The 27,655-nt window shown below is 37.3% G+C and overlaps 1 protein-coding gene across 1 annotated transcript in view; it reads left to right on the forward strand.

The window, feature by feature from the left end:
* The window catches only part of ush2a (Usher syndrome 2A (autosomal recessive, mild)), a 304,801-nt gene that overhangs the window by 143,251 nt on the left and 133,895 nt on the right, over positions 1 to 27,655 (forward strand). Inside the window, exons 43-49 of the mRNA XM_038291100.1 lie at positions 616 to 778; positions 864 to 1,011; positions 4,594 to 4,751; positions 5,628 to 5,775; positions 7,816 to 7,971; positions 11,022 to 11,169; positions 14,246 to 14,388. Coding sequence (XP_038147028.1) covers positions 616 to 778; positions 864 to 1,011; positions 4,594 to 4,751; positions 5,628 to 5,775; positions 7,816 to 7,971; positions 11,022 to 11,169; positions 14,246 to 14,388 — 1,064 coding nt within the window. The remainder of the gene's footprint in view (positions 1 to 615; positions 779 to 863; positions 1,012 to 4,593; positions 4,752 to 5,627; positions 5,776 to 7,815; positions 7,972 to 11,021; positions 11,170 to 14,245; positions 14,389 to 27,655) is intronic.

Consider the following 27,655-nt stretch of genomic DNA (forward strand, 5'->3'; position numbering starts at 1 on the left):
AATGAGTAGATGAGATAGGTTGTGAGGGGGGTGAGAAAAAGTGGAAAAAAGTAACTTGATATGTCATCAAACACTCATGCTGAGCCCTACATGTTTGTGATTTTGGGGTTCAGGGTATTTGGATGTTTCTTTAGTCTGTTCCTGGGCCTCTGCAGGGTTTGGGTTTATAGAAGCCAGCGTTTTCTTGGTAAGGTGCTGAGTATGCATGATGTTGTTAAACTTGCATTTGTGGACAAGTAACAGTCATATTGATAAACACACAAGTTAACCGGCTTCCCTTTAGAACTTTGCATTGACTTCCATTTATTTTACATTGACCTTAACCAGACCCTCCCCCCTAACTTATTTCTAGCCTAAACTCAGTTCACACCCTAGCCATAAACGCAAGCCCCAACCCAAAAAGATAACAGTATTTTTTATTCTTTTGAGACAATAAATATAAGAAACTACAACTTTGCTTTCTTTGTTTAAAAAAACAACAAAAAAACACTGAACTACCTTATGTTATGTTTAATGTAAGAGAGCTGAAAACAACACAACAAATTATAATACATAAAAACAGATTATTAATCTAATTATCTTGTTTAATTTTCTTTTACTTTGCTCCATTTCCAGGTGGTCACGTCCCTCACAGATAAATGGCGTTTTGAAGTCCTACTCCGTCTTTCTGTCACAAGATGGTTCTGAGCCCATGCTTGCTTTTAACAGCTCAGAACTTACTGAAGAGCACACACTTCGCAGCCTAACTCCAGGAACATCCTACTCCGTCACCGTGGCTGTGGGTCATTCTCAGAATTTGTAGTTTTTAACTTATATTTTCATAGTTGTATATCCATATGTGTGTGTTTGTGTTTGCTTAATAGGCCTGCACAGGAGGTGGGTGCACCAAAAGCCCCCCAAGCCAAATTCAGACAGAGGAGAGTACCCCAGAAAACGTTCCTGCACCGCTGGTCATCCCCCTGTCCCCACATTCACTGAACGTTAGCTGGACCCCTCCTGAGACTCCTAATGGTGAGAAGACGTACAAACAGCCAAAACTAAAACATATAACTATTGGCTGATTAAGCAGAGCTCTCACAAAAGTTAATCAGTATTTTTTTAAATGTATCGCTGTTACTCGGGCACCTTAAAGAAGAAGTGGAAGACTAAAAACTATGCTTAAAGAACAGGAATCCTGTGTGAGGAATTACATGGAATAAAGAAAAAAAATGGTAGACATAAAATAAAATTAATATTGGGAGAGGCTTTCCCTTGTTTCTGAGAAATCTCAAGTTGAAAAAAGGCAGAAAAAAACAGTTTAATAAAACTGTTTGAATTTAGTATAAAATGGGAGTCGGATGAAGAGGAGAGAGCGTCACCAGGATCCTTTAAGTGGATGAAAAGTGCTCCCTTTTGACTGAAAAGAGAACTGCAGGCTAGAGGCCCATATATTGCACTGTCCGGCATCCTCATTCTTAATCCTATAAATCTTGTTAAATTCAGCTAATGTTTTTCAAAATAATAAAAAGAGCTACAATAAAATGTCAATAGGGTTATACTAAGGCTTATTTCATAGCTTTTCATGACCATATTTCTTTTTCAGTTTGAACTTGTATGTTGCCGTTTCTGTATTCAAAGTTGTGTAAGGAAAAGAAAAAAAGCCATGAACTGTTAGTCAACTCTAGATGAAGACGACCTTCAGTCAAATAGATCAGTAGGTGATAATCATTTTATAACTGTTTGCTAGAGTAAGGAGAAAAGGTGGAATAAAGTTTGATTCTTAAAGCAAAATTACCTTTTCTGTGTCTGCATAAATTTCAGATGAGATTCCTGATTCACAACAGTTACTAAATGTTGAAGTCAACACTAATAACAATATAATAAATTCCAATGGACTTTATTAACAATAGCATTTCAGTAAATCTGATTAATAGTTAAAAACCATCTAAGCATTTAACCATCTTTTCCGTCCCATTTAACAGACTAAACATAAAGTTTGTGAAGGTGCTACAAATTATCAAATGTTAATGTCATGCTTGCTGGGCAATTCAGTAATGTGTATGTGATGTGAGCCCTGTGTGTTTTATACCCAATCCCATATTAGGGCGTTTTGCGTCATAAACCCTGTGATGTGTGTGCATATTAACCAGGATAAATTGTCTTAAAGCTTCTCTGATCTGATGACAAAAATAAAAAAAAATGCAAAAATGATTACCGTATTATCCTATTCTTAAAAAGCTGTGTGCTTTTCCTTCTTAAAAAAGGGGAAAAAATGCTTAGATCTCTTTCCCAATATTTTTTTATTAAATCAACGGCATAATGATGGGTTACAGAGTGATATCCTGTGTTATTTTCTCGCGGTCTTCCCCCTCCTTTCTCCGCAATTCCGCAGGGATTTGTGGGGGATAATCCTCTCGGGGATTAGGTCGGGGCAACACGCAGACAAAGAGGGGAAATAAGCCTGTTATGCATTCGCTGCTTCATTTCCCAACCTGTCTTTATTACAGCCTATACTGATATGAGCTTATTCACGCACATAAGCACATACAGTGCTCCACACACATTCACAGACACACTCACATGCATGTGATTGGCCACATTAAGAGCTTCCAGATAACTTGCATCCGTAGGGTTTTTGTGTCTTCATTTTAGTGATAGGTGTGTATATCTGTATTGAGCAATAATAAAACCCACACCTGATTAAAGTAGAATAGACCCTTAGTTCTTAGCACTGATCTTTTGAGCCTTCTGTATGCATTTTTATTAAGGAAAAGCACATTTGGTACCGTACTGTTTCATTTTTTTATTAGGTGGATGTAATGTCACATAATTATTATGTGTTTGAGGTATGGCTTGTTATTAAATGTGCAGATCTTTGGCTGCCTGCATAGTCTATCGATGTGTGTCTGTGAATGTGTTTGCATCTTCACTCCTATTGGTTCATTTTAGTTTGTGCCTTTTCATTTTTTTGCCACTGTCCTTCTATGGGCCTTCATTCTGTGTAATGCCTTTGGTTACAATTGTCATTTCAGTACTGTTTTCATCTGTAGGACACTGACTGGCAGGCCTGGAGCCTCAAAGTCAGTTTTCATTTGCATATACAGTGAAACAGAAATCATTGCAACATTGGAAAGCCAAGCTTTGAGCTTAATTCTTGCAGCATGGATATACAGTATGGTAAAGGGCCTGTACCAATGAGTGGAACTAGAAAACATCAGTGGAAGTCTGTTGTTAAGAGATTAAATTATGTTTAAGTTTTGTTATACAGAGATATATTTGTAAAATAAAAATTTAGTTACATTTTAATTAAGTGGAATAATTTTGCTTCAAATTTTGATTGTGAAGTGTTAAAAGTTTTCTTCTATGAAGTGGCAGACAATGGAGGTAGTACTGTACTTAAAGAAAGTTTTCCAACTACCAAACAATAACAGTTATTAGCTTCTCTGGAACCGCTGTAGGATGTTTTTTAAACCAAATGGATACCGAAAACCTCAAATTTAGCAGATCACTGTGGCTTTCCTCCTGGCTGTTAAAACATGGAGCAGATTTGTATCTTAGAACGGCTACTGAAGATCTTTGCTGCTGATATTCGTTCGGTAAATAAGTAAATGGGCTTACACCTTAGTCTTCCTAGAAATTTCATAAAAGTGTTGCCGTTGTTTTCTGTTTTAAAGATGCTATCAAAGACTGTCTGGTTCTTATATTCCCAAAAGAGCAGTCTACATTCTTAAGATGGTTCTAACTCTCCGCTATGCTTCCCCCTTGTCTCTGGTACTGTTTTTGTCTTCATGAAGAAGACCTCAGGATGCTTTCATTTGGAGCAGGCTTTCAATTTTGGCCATCTTATGGCCTTAAGTTTACTTTTTGCAGAGGATGTGATTCTGTTATTATCTTTATGTTATAACATTTAATATAGACTGTACCTCTCGCGAGTTAGGAAGTAAATCACAAGTATTAAAATAAATAGGAAGAGAGTTAACTACTCAAAGCAAAACTTCATGGTTTGTAACCAGAAAATAGTTGACTGTTCGATCTGGTTTTAGGCTAAATTTGTCGATGCTAGATACAAGATAAGCTTTTGGAAAGGCATATTAAGGCTTTGTTTGAAGTAGGCCTTGTCGCTATTGTCACAATGACAGCGCAATTGTCATTGTCAAGAAGTGGCTGACAAAGTAAAATTTCATTAATTAGTCTGTCTATGCTCCCAATCTTCCCCTTCAGCTACAGTATAAGATATGGATCTTCATCAAAAGATCGTGATCCTGGGCAGAAGAGGCCATCATTTGCTTCTTGCACAGAGCTCAGAGTAGAGCCACCGATCCTGGCTAAAGAACGTAGTCAGCTAAGATATTTCAGCCAATTGAAAAACATTTCTCCTGGGCCTCTCCCATTTGAGGTTTTCCGTGCACACCCATTGGGATGAAACCTTCAACATCCCGGAGAGACTGTTTTGCTTCTGACCTTGGGAAAACATTAGTTTGAAGATGGATTGTGTCTTGGTTCTCCCCTTTAATAAGTTACCCCATAGATGGATAGATGGATGGACTGACTTTGTTGGATGGATGCATTTTATTTTCCTAATACATTTTATGATAAGATGTTTTCTTTTCACAGGTGTTATAACAAGCTACGGTCTCTGGATGGATGGAGTTCTAGTTTTTAACTCCAGTTCCTCACAGGAGTTCTTCGTAGTGGAAGGACTTTCTCCTTGGAGCCGTCATGTTATTAGACTGCAGGCATGCACAGCACAGGGCTGTGGCAAAGGACCAATGGTCAGTGAAACTTTTTGCTTCCAAGCTTTTATAGGGCCTAGAATTAAAAAAACATTCTTATTCTGTAAGGAGCTGTAATAAGGATACGACTTTGCAAGGTCTCTTTTTTTAAATTCTTTGAAGTGCTAAGGATTTTTTTCTTTACAAGGCTTACAGAGTTCATTAAAGTCCAGTTCTACAATATTCAATACAGCTCTCGAACCAGCACTTGAGATTTAGAGCAGTGAATGCTCCATAAAATCCTTTACTTGCTTAATAATCTTCCATCAGAGGGTGAAACTAAACTGCTAATACAGCAAAGCAGATTTTCAGAGAGCACAATACTGCTGAAAGAAAAGAAAAACATAGATACACCATGAAGGAATCCACTTAGACATCTACAGTGATTGTGTGTGCCAGTGTGTCACTGTGCCTCATAAAGGTGATCGATTCTCTCAGCTCAATAACGAGGGTTGCGTGGTGACTGTGACATTTGGTGGGAAATGCCACTCCATTCTCAACAACGTGTCTGACGACAGGCCAAATTCTAAGGCATGTTTCCAATACGGGCGCCACGATTTGTCAAACACCAGAAGAAATGGCTGACACTGCAGAAGAGAAGAATAGGAGGATGGGAAGAGATAATTTAGAGGAGAAAAAAAAGCTACAAGAGTATGACAAGAAGATGAGGATTAAGGTGTTGAGAATAAGATTTAAATGAGAATGATGGGAGTGGAGAAAGAAGTGTGAAAGATATAAAAGTAAGGGCTGAGTTAATGTATGACTGTCTTTACCAGAGAATTTATGTTAGAACATCACATATCAACAAAATGATAAGCATGCACCAATGTAAGTGACCTGTATATGTGTTTTTTTTTTTCTTTCTCTTTAACTCAGGTGGAGGCACATACTTTGGAGATGGCCCCAGAAGGCCCTATACTTCTGGAGTTGACCAATCAGAGTTCTAGATCTCTCCGAGCCCGCTGGACTTCCCCTCCTAGACCAAATGGAAAAATCCACTACAAACTGTACTACAAAAGCAAAGGTTAAACATTTTTTTTTTTTTTTTTTTTTTTTTTTTTTTTTTTTACTCATCTCACAGAAAAGTACAGCATGTGTTAGTCTAAGGAGTCTTTTGAATATTTTATAATCTCCCAGCAATATCAGATTTAAAAAATAGATATATAATTTTTTTAGTTTTTTTATTGTTACTCTTGTACTTCAAAACACTGTGCACTGTTTCACAAAAACATTTCTGCAGGATTTTTATTGATATACTTTACTGCCACACGGATAAGAAGTAATTTTGAACTTTGTGTTAATAGCATAAAGGATGTCTTTTCAAATTCTACAAAGACATTTTTATGTTTGGTATAAACGTCATTTCTATCCAAGGCATCTTCTTCCACATATTTGCTGTTCCGCTAACATGGCTTACAGCAAACTGCACATTTTTTACAAGCTTTGTTTTTTAACATGAGCTTCCTTTTTTCCCACCTTTCCATAAATTGCTTATTTTTTAGAGTTTAAACTTAATGTTTAGTCATCTTACAGATTTAAACTCAGCATCTCTGGATTTCTCTGCAGCTATTCTAGAGTTACTATGGGCCTCTTTGCTTCTCTAAATGATTTTTTTTCTGGCCTTTCAGTTGTTGTTGCTAATATTTTATAGGTTTTCCAAATGGGCCTCATTCTGTTTCCAAATGATGTATTTAATGGTGCTCTGCAGTGTGATATTTTATATGCTAACCCTTCTTTACTTCTCTGAAAATGTATCCCTGACTGGTCTGGTTTATTCATAGGTCCTCATGATTCTTTTAATCTTTGCATTCCTCAACAAACACCTTAAGTCTGCACAGAGTAGTTATATGTATACTGCAACAAAATTACACACAGGAGGAATCTATTGATTGTATGAAATATTAATACACTTGGTTGCATAGATTTCATTTATTGGTTATGTATGAACACATATGCATGTTATCTTTTAAGATCCTGTTTATTGACTCTTTACAATTTTTTCATCATAATCGCATTACTTTTTTGCTGTGTCTCTTGAATATATTTTAATATACATTGAGGTGTGTAGTGAAAGCGTGACAAAGTTTGAAAAACAACAAGGTGTTTGAAATCTTTGTTGCGGTACTGTATATGTGACCCTTACAATGATAACAGCTGAGATGCATTTTCCTGCAGCTATATAGAACTACATCACTTGCTGATTTCCTGTGAGAGCACTGTTATATCCAGTTTCAAAAGCACTCAGTACTTTTGTTATACAGTAGTTTTTCAAAGATTAGCACATCAGACAGGCTGAAATGTACACACAAATACACCCAGTGATTCCCAACCAGCAAAGGAGACTTATAAAGTAACACCGAATAGAACAGTGTAAGAAGAAGTAATCAAAACAGACTAGTGTCAAAGTATTTTGAAGTATTTTGATATAGATTGTGACTTTAGGTCAAACAAGATCTAGGAACGAAGAACAAAAGCCTGGCAGGTAAAAGCAACAAAGTATCGTGCAATCATTTTAATACTACAAATATTTTCATGACATAAGAAAGGATAGAGTGATTGCATTTAAAGTATGATATAATAGAAATGCAAAATTCATAGTGATAAATAAACAAACATTGGACACTGAAAGAATAGACTGAAAGATTTCAAAGATATATCTTGCATCTCTGACAATGAAAGAAAGTATCTTTGATCAGTGCCTCTCAGAAAAAGCAGCGTTAGTAAATGGAGAAAAGCATAAAAATGTTTGGAAATAAAAGAGGTATGATTTGTTTCATTGCTGCATTTTTAAAGTAAACTTCCTTCACTGGATCAGGTAGAGCTGAACATTGAACATTGTGTGTGCCATCTCCGACATAGTAATGAGACTCATAGTTTTATTTTATATTTATCTAACGATCTCTAAATAATCTCTTTCTTGATCACTTTCAAAGATTGTGTATAGCTCCCATTCTCTCCCTGTTTACCCGAGGGATGTTTTCTGATGAGGCTGTGCATTTTTAGACAGAGGTTTCCCTTCATAAGATTTAAAGACCTCTCTTTCTGTGTTTTTTTTATTTGTTAGATGGTCATGGTGTGTTGGACGGGGGATCAGCAGCAGGCATTTGGTTGTCTGTATCTGACCTAGAGCCCTACAAAAACTACAGCTTCTGGATCAGAGGATGTAACACACAGGGTTGTGTTGAGAGCCTGCCACTCAACCTCACTACACCTCCAGCAGGTAGACACTCTCAGGGAAAGAACTTTGACATCTTTATAAGGGATTCTATTAAGTGTAGATGGCAGTATCAGCACTTTATAGTTGCCCAGTTGATTTTATTTTATTTTTTCTAATAAACTGAGTGAAAATAAAGGAAATATAGAAACAGAAAAAGTCAATTAACATGACCAACATAAGATTAATGTTATTAAAGTTCTTTTACTTCAAAATCTCAGAACCGTCAAAATGACCTGTGCCTTGAGAGTTCTAGTGCCTACACGCCTGAGGTATATGGAGGGGCAAAAAGGAAAAAAATAACATGAATAAATATAGAATTAAATTAATAAAAATGCCAATGGCCTATGAAATAAATATACCTGTAAATGACCATTAAATAACTAAATGTACCATTTAAACCACAGATATGGGTGTGTGCATGTGTGTTTACACTCGGTGTGAATGCAGCATCAGATGTAGAAATCATAACTACATCTCAAAAGGTTATTTTACGACTATGTATCTCTGATTAGACTGAGATCAAATCTAAAGAGTTGCTAAAAAGTTTTGAGATACTTAATCTTAAAAAATAAGACACCTTATTATTGGGATAATGGCCATTATAAAAACACAGAAAGCATAAAAAAACTACACAAACTGATGCATGTTTGTTTTGACGGTCTAAATTAGATGCTAAATAAGTAGCAGTACACAAACCTTTAAATACAAAGTTTCCAGTTCTGCTGAACACATTGAATTCTTCCTTTTTCCTCCCATGTCTTCTGAAACAACAAAAGACAGACTTAAGAAAGTTCTGCTGTTCAAGTTCAAAACAAAGACATAAGGAAGTATAAATTTTAAATACAAGACGTTTCCTCTCTTTCCATCTCTCTTTCTACCTCTGTGCCTCTGGCATCTCTTTAGACTTCTTTAAGGCAAACTGTCTTGATGCGTCCTTGTTTCATGAAAGAACAGAGAAAAGATAGCCAAGCAAGAGACAGAGGAGCAGAGCAGGAGGAGAGCAGAGAGAAAGAAGTGAACATAAAAGTGCATAGTTTAAAACGATTAGTGACACCTCTGATATTGTACCTGCTAACACAGCATGAGAAAGACACAGGCTCAACAGTATAGGTGTGTGCGTGTCTCTTTGGGACTTTGCTCTTATGTGTGCATATATATATGTGTGTGTGCATTTGTAAGAAGACATGAAACATTCCTTGTCATGAATAAAGGTTGGACACTGAGGGAAATGAACCTTCATCTGCATGTGGATCCCTCTGAAAGAGATAACGAGAACATAAAGGAGTACTCTGAAAATATCAAATATTACTTCAGCTGTAAAAACATGTTACAGAGAACAGCCTGAATAAAAATGAAGTACATTTAACAGCATTTGGCTTGTAAAACCACAGTAATTCCTCATCTACAGGCAAGAAGTCAGCTGTAGGCACAAATTATGTCTGAAATCTGATTTCTTGAAAGAGAAAGATAAATTGGTGGGTCTCAATAAAGGGGAACTGGCATTGGTTTTAGTTATCTAAAAATTTTTGAAATGCTTGCACTAAAGCAACCTGTAGTTGAAAACCTGCTGTCTTAAAAGGGTCATAAAATGCAAAACCGAGTTTACACCGTCATAGATGAATAACTATAGTTCAGTGGATGAAATGGACGTACAGAGAAGTTTAAACCCCATCGACACCTCCTTTCTTTGCAAATCTTATAATTCTAATTTCCACCATAAAACAGGCAAATCCAAACAAAGCCTCAAGTTGACATATACACGGGGGTGTTGCCTTATTTGGTTCTAGCCTGTTTTTTTTGCCACATGGGTGGGGAGGGCGGTTGTTTGGGGTATGAACTGTCGACTGTTGGGCCGCTGACTGGACCATACCTTAGCCATGAGCCTTGAGCCACCCGTCCTCAGCCAGAGGAGGGGGGCTGGGGGCCGGTAAGGCAGGCGGGGGGAAGCATGGGGCCGCCGGTGTCCAGGCTACCGTCACCAGTTCAGCTGCTTTGTCCCCAGCTGGCTCCCTGCCCCTGTTCGCCAGGGTTCCCGGGACCAGCTCCGGAGCTGATGGCTCGGTTCAAATGCCCGCTGCGTTTCGCCTACGTGCTGCACTGTAGTCGACCAAAATCCCGGATGATTTTGAAATTCCCCCTGGACATTTTCTTAGGTATGAAAAGTAGGACATGTCCAGGAAAAAAGAGGACATCTGATCACCCTACCAGATCAACAAATTCAATGTTTCACTGAGTGAGTGCTTGTTGCTATGATGCGTCTTTGCTCGGCAGCTTTGCTTGTTGTAAACCAACCAATCAGCTCACAGCTAAATATTCATGAGCATACCTTAAAAGGAAGAAAATCTGTCGTTTCATTCTAGGGCTTTTCATTCTAGGCAGTTGGAGCCACCCTCACTACAGCAGACTGCACACACACCACCACTCAGCTTTAGTTCAGGTGTTATGTTAAAAGAGAAAAAACTAAAATGTGCAGAGGGAGTACTACGATACCTGTTCTGGAGCCTCTAAAGTCCTAAAACTCATTCCAAAGGAATTTTTTAAGCAGCATTATCATGATGCATACACAATTAGTACCAAACAACAAACTCCAACAATCCAGGACAATCATGGGTAGGTCATTGATTTGTTTATCCGTCGAGAGTGGTTGGCCTCCATGTGCATAAAAAAAATAAGCACTCTAACTGCAGATTGCTGTAGTGCAAGCCACCAGAATTGACAAAAATTCTTAGATAAGCATCCAAATCCATGCAAACATGAAATGATCATTGATATTGTTTAACTGCTGCAACGGCTGAGCTTCTAGCATTGCATTGTAGAATCTATTTCTGTAATCTGGCTTTAGCAGTAAGAGATCTTCAGCAATCAGTCTTGTTGTAGCTAGAGAGTCATGTTTGATTGAAGGGTCACTTTAGGCAAAAGAGGACCAGCTCTCATTCCAAAGCCAACAGTCTCGTCAGACTAGTTGTCCTTATTCTGTTTTTTTTTCAACCTTTCCTTTCTTCATATGTAAACAAAAATCAGTTTTCACTTATTAAAAATTTTGTTTTTTTTAGCCCCAGATGGATTGTCACCTCCGACTTTAGTCGATGCATCCAGCACCAGTCTAAATGTATCGTGGTCTGCACCTGTCAAGTCTAACGCCCCGGGACCTCTCCTGTACAGTTTGCAAATGAGAACATCTCCACAGAACTCTATCATAAGGTAAAACAAAACATAAAATTCACCGAAATATTTATGTTTTACAGTCATATGAAAAAAGTTTGGGCACCCCTATTAATTTTAATTATTTTTATTTCTAAACAATTGTTTGCAACAACTATTTAAGTTTGATATATCTAATAAACGATGAGCACAGTAATATTTCAGTATTGCATTGAGGTTTATTGTACTAACAGAAAATGTGCAGTAAGCATTAAAACAAAATTTGACAGGTGCAAAAATATGGGAACCTCACCAAAAAAGCAAAAAAGAGACATTAATATTTAGTCCTCCTTTTGCAGAAACAACAACCTCTAGTCGCTTCCTGTAGCTTTTAATGAGTTCCTGAATCCTGGATGAAGGGATTTTTGACCATTCCTCTTTACAAAACAATTCCAGTTTGATGGTCGCCAAGCATGGACAGCATTCTTCAAATCATCCCACAGATGTTCAATGATATTCAGTTCTGGGGATTGGGATGGCCATTCCAAACATTGTAATTGTTCCTCTGCATGAATGCCTGAGTAGATTTGGAGCGGTGTTTTGGATCGTTGTCTTGCTGAAATATTTAGGCCGGGCGTAATTTCAACTTTGTAACTGAATATTATACTCAAGAATCTGCTAATATTGAGAGGAATCCATGTGAACCTCGACTTTAACAAGTTTCCCAGTGCCAGCATTGGCAACGCAGCCCCAAAGCATGATGGAACCTCCACCAAATTTTGGTTTTTCAAGTGTTTTTCTTGAAACGCTGTGTTTTTTGGCCACCAGGCATAATGCCTTTTTTAATGACCAAACAACTCAATCACTGTTTCACCAGTCCACATGACCTTATTCCGAATATGAAGCTGGCTTGTCCATATGTGCTTTTGCATACCTCAAGTGATTCTGTTTGTAGCGTGCTTGCAGAAAATGCTTCTGTCGCATCACTCTCCCATACAGCTTCTCCTTGTGCAGTGCGCTGAGTTGTTGAACGATGCACAGTGACATCATCTGCACCAAGATGATTCTGCAGGTCTTTGGAGGTGGTCTGTGGGTTGTCTTTGACCATTCTCACCATTCTTCTCCTCTGCATCTCTGATATTTTTCTTGGCCTGCCACTTTTGGGCTTAACAAGAACTGTCCCTGTGTTCTTCCATTTCCTTACTGTGTTCCTCACAGTGGAAACTGACAGTTTAAATCTCTGAGACAACTTTTGTATCCTTCCCCTGAACGACTATGTTGAACAATCTTTGTTTTCAGATCATTTGAGAGTTGTTTTGAGATGCCAATGATGAATCTTCAGAGGAGATTCAAACAGGAGAACAACTTGCAACTGGCCACCTTAAATACATTTACTCATGATTGGATACACCTAGCTATGAAGTTCAAATCTTAATGAAGTTACCAAACCAATTTTGTGTTTCAGTAAGTCAGTGAAAAGTAGTTAAGGGCATTTAAATCAATAAAATGAAAAGGTCACCCAAATTTTTGCACCTGTCAAGTTTTGTTTTAATGCATATTGCGCATTTTTTGTTAGTACAATAAACCTCAATTCAGTACTGAAATATTACTGTGTCCATCAGTTATTAGATATATCAAACTGAAATAGCTGTTGCAAACACCCAAACTTTTTGATATGACTGTATTTTAATCAGTTATTAAATAGATATAGACACCATTAGCAGGAATAGTACATTCTTAGTATTTTTTCTAAATGGCTAAATTCATATTTTAATTAAGTAGAGCTGAGAAACATTTGACCTCTAAATGGCTCTGTTAATTGCGTGCGAGACGTTCCCTCTTGGGAGCTGGTACAGGGTTGTGCATGTGTAAATTCTTTTTTAAGTGTAGAGGGTGGGTCTTTTATAAAAACACGAAAATCCTCCACAATACCTTTAACTCACATATAGATGCTTGGTTTGAACTTCAGAAAGTCAACTTTGCCACATCTTGGTGTCTAAATGCATTAAATCTTAGCTTTGTGATTGGATATCAATATATCAAAGAAGTGGTATACAATATTAATGAGCTGGCATCTGACTAGTTTTTGTCATACTAGCTACTCAACTCTAAGTTACAAGTAGGCCAGAACACACAACTCTTATGTTTTTTTTAAAGATATAAATACATACAGATGCACGTACACAAAATCTGTAAATTAAGCACCAAAGCAGAACATGTCATGTGTGAATATAACAGACTATAGAAACTAAAACTAAGAGCTAAAAAAACAAAAGAAATAATGACAGGCATTGAAGGAAGAAGAGTGAGGTTGAGAAATTGGGACAGAATAAAGAGGGAGAAGGTGTGAATCTGATATGTATTCATTACATGCTTCCTGACAACAAATTGCAATTTAATCCAAGAAGAGGAGGCTCTCATTCTGTGGTAATAAATAAATGACTAGCTACATGTATTATATATCAGACAGTCATGCCCTCCTCCTCCTCCTCTGCTATGGAAATCTCATTGTTACCTGATTTATTCATTCATTCATTTCCTCCATCCATCTGATGGTAAATGGTCAATGGTGTCTCATTTATGACAGTTTTCTTTTACTTTGTCCTACATTCCTTTGTGTGGCTCTACTATATGAGATCAGGTATTAAACATTTTGCATTGCTAGATTTCTTAACCTGAACTGTGTGAAGTGGTCATTAAAAACAAAACAGTTTCTTTCTAATAGCGTACAAAATATTAAAATTGTTTAAGAAGGTGCTAAACTGAATTATATAGAAGAAATTTAACTAATAGTCATAACCATTTGCTCAATCTTAATTTTTTTCAAATAAGACATAAACTTGAATGCCAATTATCAGTAGGATTTATTTAAAATGTTGTGCTTGAAGGACTACTTATGCAGAAACCTACAATGTCAGTAGACTTTTTGTACTCATGAACATTACATTTTTTTAACTCTTTCGTGCAATTTTTTAAGAAAAAATAAATTAAGAAATAATGTAAACATTGATGTAATTCTACTGGTTAAAAGGCTGCTTTTTTGAAGCTTCTCTCTTTAACATCTTTTATGTTTATTAAATTAAAAAAACATGTTGATAAAAATTTTGTTTTTATTCCCCCCAATCCTTTTTTTTAGGCTTCTGGAAAATGAAACAGAAACTCGCTCCTATAATGTTGAGGGTTTGTCACCATTCACCAACTACCTGTTCCGAGTGGTGGTTTCACATTCCCATGGACAGACGGTGGGGCCTTGGGCAACCCTATGTACAGCTGAGGATCGTAAGTACTCTTAGATGCATTTGTAAGTCTAAAATGATCTACAGTTATTTCCCAAAGAGGGATGGAAATTTAGATCCAGCTGAAGTGCAAAGAAATGATGCAAAATCTGATATTTTAAAAAAGGGGGAAAAAAGCATTTAGTAGATGCAGATTGTATGGGGGACAAACACAATGCTGTTCCTTTGGTCATCTTTCAGTAGTGGTAAGGCAGATTAGGTATTTTGGTTTAATTCATACATATAACATAAATCCTAAGAAATGTGAAAATAGACTCAACAATTGTTTGAAAGCACACTTATTTTGTTTTGTTGATGTGCTGGATCTTTAAAATTTACTTAATTTTGATGTATGGTGATTTTGATCAAAACTTGGGTAGTTTGAGCTCCTCAGTGATAAAACGAGTCTTCAAGTCAAAGGGGAACTAACGCCCCTGTCACACCTTGACGATTTAGACCAGCATATGCCTGACGTAGCAAAAATCTGGCAAAAACGCTGGCATAGGTTGGGTAAGTTATGGGTACATTTTGTATTAGTCATTAGCACGCTGAAGCACGCTGGTACACCTCGACATAAGGCGAGTATGTCGAGAAATTTTGAGCATACCTTTTTTTGCAAATCTTTTTGCTCTCTTTTCCTTTTTTGTCTTTTTACCTAATCTTTTTTTTTTTGTGGGCAGGAAACAGCAGCTAGGTTAATACCGCAATCAAATAAATCTTTTTATACAGGCCAGGTGCCTCCGAGAGCATTGCTGCCCCCTCAGGACATTGGCTTGTGACATATCATGGGATTACGCTGCCGTACGTTAGGCATAAGTAAGGCTGTCGTTGGACATATGCTCTGGACTAACTATGAATACGCTATTTATATGCCCAAAATTAAAAAATACATAGAAAGTTCAGCACATGCAAGCATTTTAAAGATTCTGGGACTTCAGGCATATGCTGGCTAAATCAGCAAGATGTGACAGGGCCCTAAAGAGGTGAATGTGGAACAAAACTAAACACAGGGCGTAGGAAACTAAAGGGACTGACACTGTACAAAGATAATTGATACAGAGAAAACCTGAAACTGGAGAGACAGATAATAATAGTAAATACAGAAAAGAAATTACCAGACTAACCAAGACAAAACGGAAACTGCAAGTAAAACTAAGAAACTTAAAAGTAAGGATCCTAACGACAAAGTTCAAAGTCCAACATATGATTGGGTGATGACGAGGAGAGTTTGCTGAACCAAAACCGAAAATTGTTTTTAGGTCTCTTTGAATTCTTGTAGCTGGCTCTGTTTGCAGAAAGAAAATCTAAAAGAAAACGAGGTGCTGGAAACATGGGCTGGATTGGGTGAAACACTGATAGGGTTAGATTTGCATACTGTAAGGTGCATCTCTGTATGTGAGTGACCTAGACAGTGTCATTGTGGGCTAATTGCTGTAATAGAATCATATTAGCCACTGGAACAGCCTCCTCAGTGCAAAGTTATAAATTAATTAGCACCATGCTATTATCACATACATTATCATTAAGCAGCCGAGTTTTGCATACATTGATACATGCGTAGCTACACACAGAAATGCATACAAAGCATGTGCATGTTTTTTGCTTGTAGCTACGCATTTATATTAGCACAAGTAGGTTTTCTTACAGAGCAGTTCATGCACACTCCCACAGAGACACACACAATTGCAGACATTTAGGATGCATTAAATTACAGCTATGTGCTTTTCTCATCGTTATACGGAATTAGTTTCCCTCCAGCAAACATTAAGACACCCATGCACAGTTACACACCAACAAACAAATCTATATGCACACTAACTTTTAAGCATATAGTGTCTCAATCAGATATTTAAACATGCCACTGCTTGCTTCAGGGTTATAATACTAGCCTCACTGCTTGTCAGACTCAGCCAGTAGAATATGGTAGTTCTTCACAATACCAAGTCTCACATATACAATGGTGCAGTGCTTGTTAGGGGCCGTGAATAATTTTTTATGTTTTTTACCTTTCTGGGATTTAAGGCTAAAACCATTTCTCAGTCTTAAAGAACTAAAAGTACTAAATACGATGTATGGATGAATGGATTTATTATTGTGTTGGATCAATCCTGAAAGTGTACGTACACCCAAAAGTTGAGAATTGCGTATGCCGAATCCTGATTTATAAAACTCAACCTCATGGAAGTTGATTTTTGTACGTTACAGCTCTGTATCAACATTTTCATGTAAGGTTTCACCTCATATTCTGCTCTCTATATGGGCTTAGTCCTGGCTGCTGTATCTTAGCCTATATGGGTTATGGTCGTTACACCAATGGTGCAATTCTTCTAAATACAGCACAATTTTTTCAAGTGATGGTTGGAGGTCTATATTGGGGCCATGGAGAAACTCCAAGATTGTTTTGAATGCTCTGACTAGAATATGTTCAAAGGTGCAGCAACTTATGACAACAAAATAAATATAGATAAATATGCCATGACTGTAAGCCTACATCAACAAATGCATTGAAGACGTCAGCATCACTAAGAACATCACCACTGGGGCCAGCCAACGACCCTGGATGAATGGAGCGGTTCGGAAATTGCTACAAGCACGGAACTCAGCTTTCAAGTATGGTGACAGAAAGGCACTGAGGACAGCGCGTGCCAACTTAAACCGTGCCATTAGATCAGCAAAGCAAAACCAAGGCCAGAAGATCCAGGATCTCTTCCATGATTCCAGCAACTCCAGGAGGATGTGGCAAGGCATACCGGGAATCACACCCCCCCCCCCTCTCCCCCAGTAGATGCATCTAATGACTCTGACGTGCTAAATGAACTAAACCACTTCTTTGGAAGGTTTGAGGCTCTAAACCACACTCCAGTAGTGAAAGCCATTCCACATCCGGGAGAGGAGGCTCTTATCCTTTACATAGCTGAAGTGAGGAAAACTCTGAGGAGAGTCAACCCAAGGAAAGCCCCAGGGCCCGATAACATACCTGGGTGGGTGTATAAGGAGTGTCCAGATCAGCTGGCTGGTGTCATCACAGACATTTTCAACACCTCTATGGAACGATCGATAGTGCCAGCATGCTTGAAGTCTGCCAACATCATTCCAGTCCCCAAAAAAGCCTCAGGTCAACTCACTGAATGATTACGGGCCTGTCGCACTGACTCCCATCATTATGAAGTGCTTTAAACCAGTTATGAACCTTGGTCAATAATAACCACTAGTAAATGTTTACAATGTATAACTGCAGTTGGTGATTGATAATCCTTAACAAAACCACAAGACATATCTCTGTATAATCAAGCTATTACCTTAGGAAGTAATTTATCTCTAGCTTCTACAGAAAACAGACCACCGAAATAAGATAACCACAAAAAACCACAATTTATACATGCCTAAGTTTACCTTAAAAATAATTCCCTGTTACAAGCAATTATTCTGTTCAATAATACTAGAACACACTAATTAACTAAAAAAACACAAAACAATTGGAAAATCTACAGCAATTATAAATCTGGATAGCAGCAGTTCTTTTAACCTTTTAACAGTGTCCAACAATGAGAGAAACAATGTAAAATAGAGGGAAGGACAGCGTAATGATGTCTTAGCTGACTGACAATGTGGCAGTAACTGAGTTGTTTCTAACTTGGACCAACGCCAGCTGCAGAGAAAGAGACACTAATGGCAGGCTAGGGTTGATACCTATAGTTTGACATCAGAGCTGCAAGGCATGCTGGGAGCTGTAGTTACAGTTTATAGGTATATCAGCACAAAACACCTCAGAAATGTATTAGAAAATGGGCAACTTGAAATTTTATAAGCATATTCTTTCTATGTGCTCTATATATTTTAAGTATCTTAAACTGATTCTATTGACCTGGATTTATAATTAAGATGTTTTACTAGATAAGGCATTAAGGACTGTGATTAGTTAGTTTTATTGCATTTTGGAAAACTAAAAAGAAATATAAGATTTAAAAAAAATAGTGTAAAAATAAACATAAAAGCAGAAGAAGCAGAAGGAAGAAAAAAGTGGACTAATGACAGAACAGAGGGAAAGAGAGACCCTCGCTCCTTCCTTTCCTTTTTATCATTCCATTAAAGTTTTATATCCATCTTTTTAATGTAATTTGGTCCCTATGAATTCCTGTCGCTGCAGAACAGACAGACGGCTCCTGTGAACATAAACTCTAGCCGTGTTGGACAGCTCCCTTTCCTCTGTCTACTCCCATGTTCACACCAGCTAAGTGATCTAAGAGCCTGTGCGTGTGTACGTGTATAAATGTGCGCCTGTGCACACACTGGAGAAGAGGTGTATGTTTCTGTGTGCTATGAAGAATATGAATAAAGAGCATGAATAAAGCTCCACTTGAACAAAATTATCTTAGCAAAGGAGAATGTGTGTGTATGTGTGTAAAAACATTAAATAGCATTAAAAAAATGAAAGGAAAAAATCCCTCATCACCCAAACAGAACTGTAGCATGGTGAGATAGAGGAGCTGTTTAGATGAAAGAAGCTACAAAGATGAGGTTAGAGGTAATGACAGAACACAAAGAATTCAAGTTATTTAATTAATTGTTGGCTGCATTAATAAAATATTTTACTTTATATTTGCATTTTAGTTGGTTTAGTTTTCTATTTCTAGAGAAGTGATGTAATTAAGAAATAGTAATATCTCAGGCAAAGCATACTGTAATGTAATAAAGTTCATCTAGTTCAAGTTTATTGATCTTATCAGTTGGTTTATTGAAGTAAGTTTATTGATCTTATCAGCACTAATGATTAATTGATAAGCCAGCATTTTCTTAGAACCCTTGGTTTTCTATTGTAATAAGAGGTTTGTTTTATTTAAAAGGGCTAAATCTTTTCACATGAAAGGGTAGGATTTTCTGTTAATATGCTAAATGACAAAAGATACACTTTATTATATTTCAACAATTTATTGTGTAAGCTGACTGAATACATTTAAAGCAAAACATTTTTTTTTTCTCACATTAATAAAATTAGACATATTTATAAAGTATATCACTGCAATTCATCAGTGGTGGTAGCAACACCTTGCGCTGTTAGCCATGCCTCTAAATGGATATGGCTGCTATCAAAAGAATGGCAAAACTTGGCTTCATGAAGTGCGTTAATTCACAAAAATCCTCCCTATCGACAGTATTGAGAATGTCAAGTCAAAAATGAACTAAATATATTTACTAGTTACTACTTCTAAAAAAATAACTAGATAAGTAACTTTGTTAGTTCACAATAAGCATTAACTAGTTTATATTCTAAGTGACTTTGTAGTTACGTTTATGATCTAAAATATCGGAGAATTTGCTCACTTTCCTTTAATTCAATTTTATAAATTTACACAGAATTGTACTGGGATTCTTTTTTTCCCCTTGTTATTAATTTGACTTCCCTGTATTTTCTTTACAGTAACAGTTGAAGAAATATTAATCTGCACTTCAATGTCAGCCAAACCTGTTTGCACAAACCTTTGAATAAACCAAACATTACTTGTGGTTTATCTGACCCATTTAGCATCTAAATTAACTATTTTCAATTATTTAAGACAAAACTTTTCCCATACTTACGTAATATATTAAACTGCGCTTACAATATTCACCATTGTTCGTCGGCATTTGCCTTTTTCCAATGCTTGCTTGGACCCACTTTGAATAGCTGGATATCCAAGGCTAAAAGGGGTGAAAGAAGGGCTAAAAGAAGGCTGCATATGTCGGCCGCACTTCATACTGCGAAGTAATCAGCCGATGAACCTAGTCTTCAGAATCAGAAATACTTTAATGATCCCAGGGGGACATTAACATATTTATATATTTAAACAATATTCCACACAAAAAATATAAATATATACATATGTAACTCTATACATATGTATTTATATATATTTACAAATCTAAAATAAACTGATTATAGCAATGTGCAAAAGAGAGCAAAAGAATGAATAAATGTCAATAATTGTCAATTCTATAAATTTGAGTCAGAATTACCGAGGGGGGGTGTATAACTTTTTGAGGGAGGACGCCGCCGCCGGATTTGAACACATCAAATTTAATTCCCAGTCGTTCATTTAGTGGGATTCATCATATGGAACAGATTTCAAATGAAGTCAGATAAACGACGGATTAAGTTACACTTAAAATTACTCAGAAGTTTGGCAGATCCACATTAAAGTGCTTTACATTCTATCCAAAATGTGTAGGAAACAAGGCTGTTAGGATGTCAAGTAGGAGAAGAAATTATAAAAAAAGGTTCTGCTCTCTCTGCTGAAGCTGCACTATGATTACAGGGAGGAGCAAATTCCTTTAGGGAGACTACCTTAGCACATCGCCAGTGTGGCGGGTCAAAGTTCAGCTGTTTAATCTTGTCGGCCATGCAGCGTCCTTTTCATTATATAATTGCATCATCAGTGACAAAGGTAGCTGACTGGTCGTCTCCGTTTCAACTTTCAGTCACACTTTCGAATGCTGCAGCACAGACGGTTGCGCACACACTCCTATATTTGAAGTAACACTGTGTGACTTTTGACTCAATTATTAACTTAATTTAAGATATGTCAAATTATTTGTCAGCTCAATATACAGCATTTAACACATATTGACAATCCATGTGGGCTGCCCTTCTCAAAACCTCACCTATCAAGTGTTTAGATATTTTACTGAATGAGTCATGTAGCCCAGAGCGCTGCTTTATGGCAGTTTGAGCTCCCCTTAAACAGGACAGCTAACTACATGTAAGCCTAAAGTTGCAGCAAGGCAACAAAACAAATTGTAAGACTTACACCTTACATACCAAAAAAGAGCCAAGTTCACTTCAGCAACAGAAAACAAGGCTTGCCTGCATAGTATTTGACTTTTTTCTTGTGCAAGTCCCTGCTATATCAATACTAGCATGAGATATGTCTTTATATCTTTCTTTTTCTTTTTTTGAAATGCATCATTTGATTTTATTTTATTCCTTGCTTTTTCCTTCTGCCAAGACTAGCTTAAAGAAAACCAGTACTTGGTTAATCTGTTTTTATGAGTAGTACTGTACATATTCTTCATTGTGAGCTCACAATGAACCTGGCTCTGCTGGAAATGTCTTCCTGTTAAAAGGGACTTTTTCCTTTCCACTATTGCTACAAGTATGCTTGGTGTGAGGCATTGGTGAAGACTCAATGAGTCAATGCAATCAACTGGTTTTCCTTAGACAGAAAACTATATATATATATATATATATATATATATATATATATATATATATATATATATATATATATATTAACAGTCATGTTACATTTTAACTATTTTGAAAATGACAACTATTTGTTTGATTAATCATTTTAAATGTATTTTGGTTATTTAATGGGGCATTTAATTCTGTATTTTACATTTTATTGGTATATTTAATATTTGAATCACGTATTAAATAAATAAATGTTACATCTATTTATTTAATGGTACATTTATTAATTCACATGTACTGTATATTTTTTTGAATATATTTTGTTCCTACATAAATGTCAGGAATAGCCCCAACCTTGCACAAAGGAGACAGATATTGTTCCTGCTGATGGGTTAAGGAATGACAACGTTCTTGACAATGTTTTATTGGGAGTAAAATGCCAACTTTTCTAACACGTTCTAAAAGTAATTAACTAGATCCATATTACAGAAGTTTAACTTACTTGATAATATACTTTTATTAATAAAGGTTCCTTTTTTATGAGCAATGTAGTAAGTGTTTACACACTTCAATCTTTTAGTTTTTAAAGCCAAGTGTTATTTTTTTCCTTCATTCTACACTCTATTTAGGTTTGAAAGTACTTATATGGAATTAGTTAGAACATTCCGAATTGTTATCGCCTGCAAACAACATTAAATGATGGATTAATTGACGTTTTAAATCTATTATGGTAGTTGTAGTTACTTATAGGCTTGTGCGTATCTCATATACTCAGGATGGGCTAGCTTATGACCTTGGTCATACTATATTCTGTGTCTGACCGGCTCTTCAGAGAATCCTAAAGCTGGAATGACTTTAAATAATCTGCAGCAAAGTAAAGATATGAAATGCAATGTAAATTCCTCCCGTATTACTTGTCACGATTTGACACCTTGTGGTAAGTATCTTGATAACAGTAAAGCTCAGCATTTGTTCTCATTATGACTTCTAGGAGCCTCGAATCACCTTCAAAAGCCCAGTCAACCCCTCACACACAAAACACATGCCCGCAACTGCACACACTTACTTGTGACCCTGTGCACGGCAAAAAATAATGCTCTTCTTTTCCCTCACACGGAAACACACATATATAACGGGTAAACGTACGTGGTTGTTAAATTCACACATGTAGAATGTATGCGCAAGGATGAATAAGAAGCTACACCCACAAATACACATCTACACACACACATTCTCACTTGCCTCCTCCCCCTCTCCAAGCTCTTGTCAGTTGATTGTGTTATTACTATGCTAACCAAATCCTTATAAATGTGATTTAAAGCTTGGCGGCCCAGCAATCCTGTTTTAGCCTTCTGCTACTGTTTTTTTTTTTTTTCCTGTTTTTTTTTTTTTTTTTTACTAGAGAGGGGAGGAGTAAAGGTGGGAGATACAGATGGAGGTATGAGGATAGAAGGACATGGAAAAACTGCAAAAAATCCAAAGAGAAATTCAAACAGTATTGGGATATGCTGGACATTTCCTGAAAATACAGAATGACGGATGGAAAAACAGAGGAGGTGGGAAGGAGAGGATGACATAAGTAACAAAAATTATATATAGCTAATGCAGTCCAAAACTTACTTCTATTCAGAAATCAGTAAAGCATACCCACCCTCCAATCCACCTCTTTCAGCCCCCCTTTCCAAAAAAGCATCAAGTGCATCTTAAATGAAAATTTCAATTGAAAAACTTAACAGCCCTTCAAATTGCAGAATTTTACACGCGTCAGTAAAGCCTAAATAACACTCAACACTTAGAAAGAATGGAGATGTGAGGAGGCAGGAGAGAGAGAAAGGGAGCAGTGAAAGAATAGGTGCTACAGCAGGTTTTTTTTTTTAGCCGTGGATGAAAACCGGATCAAGGTGACTTAAAGCAATTTTGTTTTTAGATTGTTTTGCATTTTCTGTTTGTGTCCTCCGTTCATTGCATTTCTTTGAAGAATCCTAATCAGACCATCCCACAAAAAAAGTGTTAAATCAATGCATTGTCTGGTTCAACATTCATTGTACAAGCAGCAACCTGACTGTCTAAAATAATATGCAAGCATGCAAGGAAAAACTCTGACATGGACATGGAGGCAGACGGAGAGGTGGGCTACTTGGTTATTCTTTGAGTTCAGTGGACCTTTGGTGGTAATTGAATCAGTGTGAGTGCTGAGTAGAGCTAGCATAAAAACCTGTTAACCTAAAAGGTCAGCTTCCTGCATTGTTTATGTAGTATGGAGACCAGAGAGGAAGAAAAAAAAAGACTTGACACAAAGTAAAATGGGAGAAAGAAAAAGGAGTAAATGGGAGAAGCGGTAAGATAAGATGTAACCCCCCCCCCCCCCCCCCCCCCCCCCCCCCCCCCCTCCTTTCTACAGACGGGTGTAAATTCATTATTTAATACAGATATACAGATTTAAAAATAAGAAAATAAGAAAAGTCACTGCATTCACCATTGTCTGTCCCCTAACTCTTTATCTGTATTTTCTTTTGCGATCCCTCCCCTCTCTCACTTGTTCTCCAGTGTTCAGTTTACAAGGCTATGCTCACACTGCAGCCTGAAGTGACCCAAATCCGATTTTTTTGGCCCATATGCGACCTGGATCGGATCTTTTCATGACAATCTGAAAAACACAGATCCGATTTTTTCCAGTCCGATCCAGGCCACTTGGCTATGTGGTCCTGATTCGGATACAAATCCGATCTTTTCAAATGCGACCTGTGTGTGAATAGCCAGGTTAGATTCATCCGACGTCATTAATACCCGACAAAGGTCACCATTCTGTGTCTTGGTACGTAGAAGCTGCAAGAAAAATTATAACGATGGTAGATGATGAGGCGGAGAGCAGTATTTATGTTTAGCCATATTGAAAAGATTGAGTTTCTATGGTTGGAAAAGACCGCTAGATGCGCACCGGCACTACCATCCATGTTTACTTCCTTAAACACAGAGCACGCTGGCCTGTGACTTCATTGTGTCCTCTACTGCGCATGCGGGACACTTGCGTTGTATGACTGCAGTTCACACAGGAGATCACATATAAGTCGCATATATTTGGAAATATGAACAGCAACGTTAAAAAAAAATCGGATTTCACAAAAAAATAGGAATTGAGCATCAAGGCCTGCAGTGTGGACGTAGCCTTACATTTCTGACTTAATCTTTAGATCCAAGTCCTCTATTTGCCTTCTTGACAGAATCATAACAACCCTGCTCAAATCCCAGCATTTACTCCCAACCATGCCTGTTAATATTCACCCCTTTCTTGTCTGTTTAATTGATCTTTCCCTTTTTAAAATAATGTTTCACTCCTATACTGAAGAAACCTGGATCAGATCCTGACATCTACAATAACCTCCAGCAGCCCATTTCTAACTTGCCTTTTATTTCCAACATACTTTAAAAAAGTCACCCCTTTATAACTAATACTGATTTTTATAAACAATTCCAGTCTGGTTTCCGTGCTGTCACAGCAATAAAGCTGAAATCTTAAAAATAACAAACAATCTAATGATGACAGCTGTCTCAGGTCTTCTTTCCAATCGTATACTTTTAGGCCTAAGTGCGGCCTTTGATATTTACAATTCATCACTCCATCCTTCTCAGCAGACTGTAGTTACTTTATGTTACTCACATCCTTCTCCACTGTTTACATTCTTGCCTTTCTTGCCACATTCAGTCCATCCAAATTAGGTCCTTCAGCTTTAGTCCATCCCCTGACACAACCAGTGTGCCATAGGGCTCTGTCCTTGGGCCCCTACTCATCATCCATCTTCTGCCCCTTGGTAACATCTTTCGGAAATGTAATATTAATTTTCATTGTTAGGTGGATGACACCCAGCTCTGTTTATCTGGTAGGCCAAATTCTAGATAAACACCCTCCCTCAACTCCCTTACCTTCTGCCTTGCTATAATTGCACCCTATTTCACCTCTAACTTCCTTAAGCTACATTGCCACAAAACAAAGATCCTCCTGGTAGGAACCTATGCAGTTTTATACAAACTGACAGTTTCTCTCTCTCATTCTACATTTTCACCTCTCTCCTTCTGAGGTCAGGATACTGGGTGTCATCCTTGATAGCGCTCTCTTTCAACTCCCACATCACTAACATTACTCATTCTGCATCTTTTCATCTACGAAACATCTCATCTTTGCTCCTCTTTCCCTGCACTGTGCTTCTGTTCTTGTCCATTGCTTCCTCACCTCCTGCTTTATTACCACAGCTCTCCTCTCAGAAATCCCCTCATACTGTGTGCTTGAATTGGTTGAGAATTTAGCAGCTCAATTAATTACCAAAAAAACCCTTATTTCATCACATCACCTCAGTCTTAGAGGAGCTTCACTGGCTCACTATCAATTTCAGAATTCAGTTAAAAATCCTCCTGTTTACATTCAAGGTTATCCATAATCTTTCTCCCTCATACCTCTTAGATCTTCTTGCTACCCCTCCTGAATTCTTAGATCTTTTTCTTCCGTCCACCTTATACAGCCTCCTACCCACCTCATCATTAGAGGTTTCTCCTGCTCCTTCCTCGGCTCCCAAACTCTGGAATTCACTCCCTGATATTTTGCAATGCTGATACTTTACCTCTGTTCAAAATCAAGATTAAAAACACATATTTTCAAGACTGCATCGTTTATTACGTTTATTGTGCAATGCTCTTGGGTGTTTTTTAAAGATGCTTCTAATAAAATGTATTATTATTGTTATTGACAATGTCCAGAGATTAAGACAATAGAGATTAAACAATTATTGATTATATGGTTTGAGTAACTCGATAAATAAAATTCTTAAAAGCAGATTTTCTACCTCGAGCGTTCATTAAATTCTCTTAATATTGAGATTATTATTTCATACTGTTATATAATTGTTATCAAACACAGGGAACAGATGCATAGAAGCAGGAGGGTCCATATCAGAGGTGGAAGGGGAAACATTCAATATGTGACAAAGAAGCTTTCGGTCAAAGGAGGGCGGGATGTTTATATGACTGTCTGCAAGTGAGAATGATGCTAAGCTTATTCCTGAACTGAACCTATCGAAGAATGTCTTTAGTTCTTTTATTGGCTGTTTTCGTTTGTATTGTTAAAGGAGAATTCCGGTTTTTAACACTTTTAGCCCATTTTCTGTAGTGTCCAGGATGAAATCGAATGATCGACACCAAAATTTTGACAATTGCTCCTGTCTCTGCTTTTTGGCTCATTTAGAATCACCCCCTGGCTGCTTCAGAATGGCTTCCATTGTGCATGTCCGATAATGTCCTTAAAACAACCTTAAACGTTCTTTTTTTAAAATATGCTACTCACCGGGTCGTCAGCGCTGTTCAATGACGTTCCAAAAAAAGTTTCGTAAAGAAAAAACGTTCCTGTAGTGTTTTATTTAGCATTTTGTAAATCCCATTGAGTTCTGTTGGAATAGTCAATATTCCCCTGCCACCGGAAACGGAAATGGGGCCTGTTTACACAGTTGTAGTCTTTTCGCTTCACTCTGTGTACTCCGACGTCAAGGTGCTAACGTCTCTGTTAAACACTTTAAAAAACTCTGAAAATGGAATACGAAAGGTGGATTCTTGATTCTCGACGTCGGAGTACGCAGAGTGAAGCGAAAAGACTACAACTGTGTAAACAGGCCCCATTTCCGTTTCCGGTGGCAGGGGAATATTGACTATTCCAACAGAACTCAATGGGATTTACAAAATGCTAAATAAAACACTACAGGAACGTTTTTTCTTTACGAAACTTTTTTTGGAACGTCATTGAACAGCGCTGACGACCCGGTGAGTAGCATATTTTAAAAAAAAGAACGTTTAAGGTTGTTTTAAGGACATTATCAGACATGCACTATGGAAGCCATTCTGAAGCAGCCAGGGGGGGATTCTGCATGAGCCAAAAAGCAGAGACAGGAGCAATTGTCAAAATTTTGGTGTCGATCATTCGATTTCATCCTGGACACTACAGAAAATGGGCTAAAAGTGTTAAAAACCGGAATTCTCCTTTAAGCATCCAGCCAAAGGAATAAAAACTAAATTACAAAAAAGAAAATGTTGAAAATGTAGTATCAAATAAAAACTTGTG

This window comes from Cyprinodon tularosa, unplaced genomic scaffold (genome assembly GCF_016077235.1).
Source record: "Cyprinodon tularosa strain WSP-4 unplaced genomic scaffold, ASM1607723v1 ctg293, whole genome shotgun sequence".
In the NCBI taxonomy this organism is placed as follows: domain Eukaryota; kingdom Metazoa; phylum Chordata; class Actinopteri; order Cyprinodontiformes; family Cyprinodontidae; genus Cyprinodon; species Cyprinodon tularosa.